Raw genomic sequence first — 8,891 nt, 5'->3', positions numbered from 1 at the left:
GAATGTTTAAGATGGACTGCGTGTTCCCTCATTAGATGGTTCTCCAATAGAACGTGTTCCAGCAGAATGTTTAAGATGGACTGCGTGTTCCCTCATTAGATGGTTCTCCAATAGAACGTGTTCCAGCAGAATGTTTAAGATGGACTGCGTGTTCCCTCACTAGATGGTTCTCCAATAGAATGTGTTCCAGCAGAATGTTTAAGATGGACTGCGTGTTCCCTCATTAGATGGTTCTCCAATAGAACGTGTTCCTGCAGAATGTTTAAGATAGACTGCGTTGTTCCCTCATTAGATGGTTCTCCAATAGAACGTGTTCCAGCAGAATGTTTAAGAAAGACTGCGTTGTTCCCTCATTAGATGGTTCTCCAATAGAACGTGTTCCAGCAGAATGTTTAAGATAGACTGCGTTGTTCCCTCATTAGATGGTTCTCCAATAGAACGTGTTCCAGCAGAATGTTTAAGATAGACTGCGTTGTTCCCTCATTAGATGGTTCTCCAATAGAACGTGTTCCAGCAGATAAATATTCATTTTGATATGGTTGTGACGTTTCAAAAACATCTACATCACAAAGGATCCCTGTGACTTTTCCCACATTGTGTTACTTTACAGACTCATTCTGAAATTAATTCAAGTGTTTTTCCTCTCATCAATCTACACACAATACCCCATAATGACATCACAATACCCCATAATGACATCACAATACCCCATAATGGCATCGCAATACCCCATAATGACATCACAATACCCCATAATGAAAATGCAAAAACGGTTTATTTTTTATTTATAATTTATACAAATAAAAAATAAACATTTCCATAAGTACTCAGTACTTTGTTGAAGCACCTTTGGCAGCGATTACAGCCTTGTGTCTTCTTGGGTATGAGATCTCTTTGTCATTAATAATTACAATACGATTGACCTTCCATCTAAATCCTTTACGTTCCTCAGGTGGTTCTGCAACAGCCAGAACCTCCCTTCAACCTATACTGGTCTATTGGAGGGACTTCAGGTCCCTAAAGAGAGGAACACAGAACCTCTCTTCAACCTATACTGGTCTATTGGAGGGACTTCAGCCCAGGTCTCTAAAGAGAGGAACACAGAACCTCTCTTCAACCTATACTGGTCTATTGGAGGGACTTCAGCCCAGGTCTCTAAAGAGAGGAACACAGAACCTCTCTTCAACCTATACTGGTCTATTGGAGGAACTTCAGCCCAGGTCCCTAAAGAGAGGAACACAGAACCTCTCTTCAACCTATACTGGTCTATTGGAGGGACTTCAGGTCCCTAAAGAGAGGAACACAGAATCTCTCTTCAACCTATACTGGTCTATTGGAGGGACTTCAGGTCCCTAAAGAGAGGAACACAGAACCTCTCTTCAACCTATACTGGTCTATTGGAGGGACTTCAGCCCAGGTCTCTAAAGAGAGGAACACAGAACCTCTCTTCAACCTATACTGGTCTATTGGAGGGACTTCAGGTCTCTAAAGAGAGGAACACAGAACCTCTCTTCAACCTATACTGGTCTATTGGAGGGACTTCAGGTCCCTAAAGAGAGGAACACAGAACCTCTCTTCAACCTATACTGGTCTATTGGAGGGACTTCAGGTCTCTAAAGAGAGGAACACAGAACCTCTTTTCAACCTATACTGGTCTATTGGAGGGACTTCAGGTCTCTAAAGAGAGGAACAGTTTGTACCTGTTTTTTCTGCAAACCAGACTCCATCTGGCCACTCTGCCATAAAGGCCTGATTGGTGGAGTGGTGCAGAGATGGTTGTCCTTCTGGAAGTTTCTCCCATCTCCACAGAGGAACTCTGGAGCTCTGTCAGAGTGACCATCCGGTTCTTGGTCACCTCCCTGACCAAGGCCCTTCTCCCCTGATTGCTCAGTTTGGCCGGGCGGCCGTCTCTCGGAAGAGTCTTGGTGGTTCCACACTTCTTCCATTTAAGAGTGATGGAGGCCACTGTGTTCTTGGGGACCTTCAATATTGCTGAAATATTTTGGTGCCCGTCCCCAGATCTGTTCATCGACACAATCCTGTCTCTGGGCTCTACTGACAATTCCTTCGTCCTCATGGCTTGTTTCTTGCTCTGACATGCACTGTCAACTGTGGGACCTTATATAGACAGGTGTGTGCCTTTTCTAATCATGTCCAATCAACTGAATTTACCACAGGTGGACTCCAATCAAGTTGTAGAAACATCTCTAGGATGATCAATTGAAACAGAAGGCATCTGAGCTCAATTTGAGTCTCATAGCAAAGGGTCTGAATACTTATGTAAATACTGAAGGCACTCTGGAAGCTGGTTCTCCCTCACTAGCTTTAAGCACCAGCTGTCAGAGCAGCTCACATATTACTGCACCTGTACATAGCCCATCTATAATTTAGCCCAAACAACTACCTCTCCCCCTACTGTATTTATTTATTTATTTATTTTTCTCCTTGGCACCCCATTATTTCTATCTCTACATTCTTCCACTGCAAATCTACCATTCCAGTGTTTTACTTGCTATATTGTATTTACTTCGCCACCATGGCCTTTTTTTGCCTTTACCTGCCTTATCTCACATCGTATATAGACTTGTTTATACTGTATTATTGACTGTATGTTTGTTTTACTCCATGTGTAACTCTGTGTTGTTGTATGTGTCGAACTGCTTTGCTTTATCTTGGTCAGGTCGCAATTGTAAATGGGAACTTGTTCTCAACTGGCCTACCTGGTTAAATAAAGATCAAATAAATAAATAAAAAGAAGCTAAGATTTGAAGGTTGGCTTTTTTTCTACACAAAAAAAACTGATTGTGTCTTTCAGTAAAAAGCAGATTATTCATTCAACCTTTTTTATCAAAGTGAAGCTTCTCTTCAGGCGTTTTAAATCAGCTTCCTGCTTTGCTATACAATCAGAGTGGAGTTGTGACACAGCCAGGTCAGCAGTCTGGGCAAACGTAACAGTATCATTCACATGGAGATTAAAGTTGACCATTTTACCAGATTGTCAAAGATTTGGGAGGAAACCTTCATCAGCAGACTTCAGGTTATCTACAAAAATAACAATGTCAAAGTACAAATAGAGAGATAAAGGTTGAGAAAGAGAGAAGAGATAGAGAGAGAGAGAGACAGAGAGAGAGAGACAGAGAGAGAGACAGAGAGAGAGACAGAGAGAGAGACACAGAGAGAGAGAGACAGAGAGAGAGAGAGAGAGAGAGAAAGAGAAAGAGAAAGAGAAAGAGAGAGAGAGATTTCCGTTTGAGGGAGAGAATAAGGGAGAGAGAGGAAGAGGTTTCAGTTTGGCTGCAGCATGCCGTGGTGTTATCGTCTATGCATCTTTACCTCTCCCTCTCTCTCTCTCTCTCTATGCATCTTTACCCCTCTCTCTCTATGCATCTTTACCTCTCTCTCTCTATGCATCGTTATTTTGCTGCACTGAAAGTAAAGTAAAGGGGCTGAATAATTTTGCACGCCCAATTTTTCACTTTTTGATTTGTTAAAAAAGTTTGAAATATCCAATAAATGTCGTTCCACTTCATGATTGCGTCCCACTTGTTGTTGATTCTTCACAAAAAAATACAGTTTTATATCTTTGTGTTTGAAGCCTGAAATGTGGCAAAAGGTCGCAAAGTTCAAGGGGGCCGAATACTTTCGCAAGGCACGGTATATCTTTACCTCTCTCACCATACATATATACAGTGCGGCAAGAAAGTATTTCGTCAGCCACCAGCTGTGCAAGTTCTCCCACTTAAAAAGATGAGAGGCCTGTAATTTTCATCATTGGTACACTTCAACTATGACAGACAAAATGAGGAAAAAAATCCAGAAAATCACATTGTAGGAATTTTAAAGAATTTATTTGCAAATTATGGTGGAAAATAAGTATTTGGTCACCTACAAACAAGCAAGATTTCTGGCTCTCACAGGTTGTCCTTTGCTGTTGTTCTGAGATTGATTTGCACTTTTCACACCAAAGTACGTTCATCTCTAGGAGACAGAACGCGTCTCCTTCCTGAGCGTTATGACGGCTGCGTGGTCCCATGGTGTTTATACTTGCGTACTATTGTTTGTACAGATGAACGTGGAACCTTCAGGTGTTGGGAAATTGCTCCCAAGGATGAACCAGACTTGTGGAGGGCTACAATTTTTTTTCTGATGTCTGGGCTGATTTATTTGGATTTTCCCACGATGTCAAGCAAAGAGGCACTGAGTTTGAAGGTCGGCCTTGAAATACATCCACAGGTACACCTCCAATTGACTCAATGATGTCAATTAGCCTATCATAAGCTTCTAAAGACATGACATCATTTTCTGGAATTTTCCAAGCTGTTTAAAGGCACAGTCAACTTAGTGTATGTAAACTTTTGACCCATTGGAATTGTGATACAGTGAATTATAAGTGAAATAATCTGTCTGTCAACAATTTTGGGGAAAATTACTTGTGTCACGCACAAAGTAGATGTCCTAACCGACTTGCCAAAACTATAGTTTGTTAATAAGAAATTTGTGGAGTGGTTGAAAAGGGAGTTTTAATGACTCCAACCTAAGTATGTAAACTTCTGACTTCAATTGTATATATATACACAGATATCTTCAGCCTCCCTCTATCTGTCTCTCTCTCTACCTTGCACTAAATGCTGGGCAGCTACGTTCATTACTGGTAGTGCCTTTCTAAAATTAACTAGAGACAGAGGGAGAGACAGAAAGAGAAAGGGGGAAGAGAGAGAGAGGGGGGGGAGAGAGAGAGAGAGAGAGAGAGAGAGAGAGAGAGAGAGGGGGGGAATAGGGATAGAGAGATAAAGGGAGAGAGAGAGAGAAAGACAGAGAGGGAGAGAAAGACAGAGGGAGAGAAAGACAGAGGGAGAGAGAGAAAGACAGAGAGGGAGAGAGAGAAAGACAGAGAGGGAGAGAAAGACAGAGAGGGAGAGAGAGAGACAGAGAGAAGGACAGAGAGGGAGAGAAAGACAGAGAGGGAGAGAGAGAGACAGAGAGAAGGACAGAGAGAGAGAAGGACAGAGAGAGAGAGAAAGACAGAGAAAGGGAGAGAGAGAGAGAGACAGAGAGAGAGAGAGAAAGGGAGAGAGAGAAAGACAGAGATATAAGGATGTATTGGTACTGACTAACACCATGGCTGCAGCAGGACAACCCCCCTCGAACTGAAACCTGACTCCTCTTCCTCTCTCTCTCTCTCTCCCTCTCTCTCTCTCTCTGTCTTTCTCTCCCTCTCTGTCCTTCTCTCTGTCTCTCTCTCTCCCTCTCTGTCTTTCTCTCCCTCTCTGTCTTCCTCTCTCTCTCTCTCTCTCTCTCTCTCAATCTCTCCCTCAAACTGAAACCTCTATGTTTCTCTCTCTTTCTCAACCTTTCTCTATTTGTACTTTGGCATTGTTTTTTTCCTAGATTATTTTAAGTGTGCTGATAAAGGTTTTCCCCAAATCAAAATACCCCCCCCTGCACCTTCCCTCTGCACCAAACACCCTTTTCTAGTCTCTCTCCCTCTGTCTCCCTCTGTCTCCCTCTGTCTCCCTCTGTCTCTCTCTCTCTCCGTCTGTCTCCGTCTGTCTCTCTCTGTCCGTCTCTCTCCCTCTCTCCCCCTCCCTCTCTCCCTCTTCCTCTCCCTCTCTGCACCAAACGCCAGAGCACTCTTATGCCACATTCATTACCAGCGCACATCCAATAATAACTTCAGCTGCTGGCAGAAGAACATGGGAGAGATATTGAGGTGGAGAGACAGCTGGAGTGAGAAAGCGAAACAAGGGAAGAGAAAAAAAATGAAACATTCCTACCGGTAAAATGTCCCCTTCTGGCAGCCAGAACCTATACCATTACTGCATGCAAGGGACACACACACACCTCCTGTCAGTCCTGTTGCATTGCTGTGCCCCACACACACACACACACACACACACACACACACACACACACACCTCCTGTCAGTCCTGTTGCATTGCTGTGCCCCACACACACACACACACCCCTCTTACCTTCATAGACGACTCTGCAGTAGGCATCACTGACGTCATCGTCTTCTGTATGAAGCCTCTCAGCACACAGGACAAACACTCGCAGCATTGTACACACACACTGTGTAGACCTGGACCGCCCGGCCCGACACACACACCGTCACCTGGCTGCGTTCCTGAACAGAACCTGCTGGAAGTAAGAGAGAAACAGAGGAAGAGTATTCCAAGCGGTATCCTTACTGTCCACTGAGAGACACAGAGAGAGAGAGAGATTGAGACGGTATGGGACTGCTCCTCTGACACACACACACCAACCAGCTGACTTATGGAAAGACACACACACACACACACACACACACCAATCCCCAGCTGCCAGTCTCTTAAAGGGCCAGAGGACCAAATGCTCTCTCTGTCACGCATCGAGCAGAGACACACACAGGCAGTCACATCAATGTTGAAGTTGGTCACCTCATAATGGAAAATAGATTATATTTATTATATTATTATATTTAGACAGGGAAACACAAAAATAAATTATATTTATTATGGTTGTGATACAGCCTGGAATCGAACCAGTGTAGTGACGCCTCTAGCACTGAGATGCAGTGCCTTAGACCGCTGCGTCACTAGGGAGCACACACACACACACACACACTTTGTAACAATACATTCTCTTTGAAAGGGCAACAGTGTGTGGGGACCAGAAGGGAAAGAATGTGCATGCTGGGATGTGAGGGAGACAGGGAGACACAAAGAGGGAGACAGGGGGATGAGAGGGAGACAGGGGGATGAGAGGGAGACAGGGGGATGAGAGGGAGACAGGGAGAACAGGGGGATGAGAGGGAGACAGGGGGATGAGAGGGAGACAGGGAGATGAGAGGGAGACAGGGGGATGAGAGGGAGACAGGGGGATGAGAGGGAGACAGGGAGACAGGGGGATGAGAGGGAGACAGGGGGATGAGAGGGAGACAGGGAGACACAGACACAGAGACAGAACAGGGGGATGAGAGGGAGACAGGGAGACACAGACAGAGAGAGAGAACAGGGGGATGAGAGGGAGACAGGGGGATGAGAGGGAGACAGGGGGATGAGAGGGAGACAGGGGGAGGAGAGGGAGACAGGGGGATGAGAGGGAGACAGGGAGACAGGGGGATGAGAGGGAGACAGGGGGATGAGAGGGAGACAGGGAGACACAGAGAGAGGCAGAACAGGGGGATGAGAGGGAGACAGGGAGACAGGGGGATGAGAGGGAGACAGGGAGACACAGACACAGAGAGAACAGGGGGATGAGAGGGAGACAGGGGGATGAGAGGGAGACAGGGGGATGAGAGGGAGACAGGGAGACAGGGGGATGAGAGGGAGACAGGGGGATGAGAGGGAGACAGGGAGACACAGAGAGAGGCAGAACAGGGGGATGAGAGGGAGACAGGGAGACAGGGGGATGAGAGGGAGACAGGGGGATGAGTGGGAGACAGGGAGACAGGGGGATGAGAGGGAGACAGGGGGATGAGAGGGAGACAGGGAGACAGGGGGATGAGAGGGAGACAGGGGGATGAGAGGGAGACAGGGAGACACAGAGAGGGAGAACAGGGGGATGAGAGGGAGACAGGGGGATGAGAGGGAGACAGGGAGACAGGGGGATGAGAGGGAGACAGGGGGATGAGAGGGAGACAGGGAGACACAGACACAGAGACAGAACAGGGGGATGAGAGGGAGACAGGGAGACACAGACAGAGAGACAGAACAGGGGGATGAGAGGGAGACAGGGGGATGAGAGGGAGACAGGGGGATGAGAGGGAGACAGGGGGATGAGAGGGAGACAGGGAGACACAGACACAGAGACAGAACAGGGGGATGAGAGGGAGACAGGGAGACACAGACAGAGAGACAGAACAGGGGGATGAGAGGAGACAGGGGGATGAGAGGGAGACAGGGGGATGAGAGGGAGACAGGGAGACACAGACACAGAGACAGAACAGGGGGATGAGAGGGAGACAGGGAGACACAGACAGAGAGACAGAACAGGGGGATGAGAGGGAGACAGGGGGACACAGACAGAGAGACAGAACAGGGGGATGAGAGGGAGACAGGGGGATGAGAGGGAGACAGGGAGACACAGACACAGAGACAGAACAGGGGGATGAGAGGGAGACAGGGAGACACAGACAGAGAGACAGAACAGGGGGATGAGAGGGAGACAGGGGGATGAGAGGGAGACAGGGGGATGAGAGGACAGGGGGATGAGACAGGGAGACACAGACACAGAGACAGAACAGGGGGATGAGAGGGAGACAGGGGGATGAGAGGGAGACAGGGGGATGAGAGGAGACAGGGGGATGAGAGGGAGACAGGGGGATGAGAGGGAGACAGGGAGACACAGAGAGAGGCTGAACAGGGGGATGAGAGGGAGACAGGGGGATGAGAGGGAGACAGGGGGATGAGAGGGAGACAGGGAGACACAGAGAGAGACAGAACAGGGGGATGAGAGGGAGACAGGGAGACACAGAGAGAGACAGAACAGGGGGATGAGAGGGAGACAGGGAGACACAGAGAGAGACAGAACAGGGGGATGAGAGGGAGACAGGGGGATGAGAGGGAGACAGGGGGATGAGAGGGAGACAGGGGGATGAGAGGGAGACAGGGAGACACAGACACAGAGACAGAACAGGGGGATGAGAGGGAGACAGGGAGACACAGACAGAGACAGAACAGGGGGATGAGAGGGAGACAGGGGGATGAGAGGGAGACAGGGGGATGAGAGGGAGACAGGGGGATGAGAGGGAGACAGGGAGACACAGACAGAGACAGAACAGGGGGATGAGAGGGAGACAGGGGGATGAGAGGGAGACACAGACAGAGACAGAACAGGGGGATGAGAGGGAGACACAGACACAGAACAGGGGGATGAGAGGGAGACAGGGGGATGAGAGGGAGACAGAA

At 47.7% G+C, this 8,891-nt stretch overlaps 1 protein-coding gene across 1 annotated transcript in view; it reads right to left on the bottom strand.

Annotated features, from left to right (window-relative positions):
- Positions 1-6,197, bottom strand: part of dysf (dysferlin, limb girdle muscular dystrophy 2B (autosomal recessive)) — a 272,132-nt gene extending 265,935 nt beyond the window's left edge. The window contains 1 exon segment of the mRNA XM_064931015.1: positions 5,973-6,197. Within this exon segment, the coding sequence (XP_064787087.1) occupies positions 5,973-6,060 (88 nt within the window). The 5' untranslated portion in view covers positions 6,061-6,197.
- Positions 6,198-8,891: the final 2,694 nt, after the last annotated feature.

This window comes from Oncorhynchus masou, chromosome 23 (genome assembly GCF_036934945.1).
Source record: "Oncorhynchus masou masou isolate Uvic2021 chromosome 23, UVic_Omas_1.1, whole genome shotgun sequence".
NCBI classification, from domain to species: domain Eukaryota; kingdom Metazoa; phylum Chordata; class Actinopteri; order Salmoniformes; family Salmonidae; genus Oncorhynchus; species Oncorhynchus masou.
The sequence above is the reverse complement of the archived record's forward strand: the minus strand, read 5'-3'. Positions and strand labels throughout refer to the sequence as shown.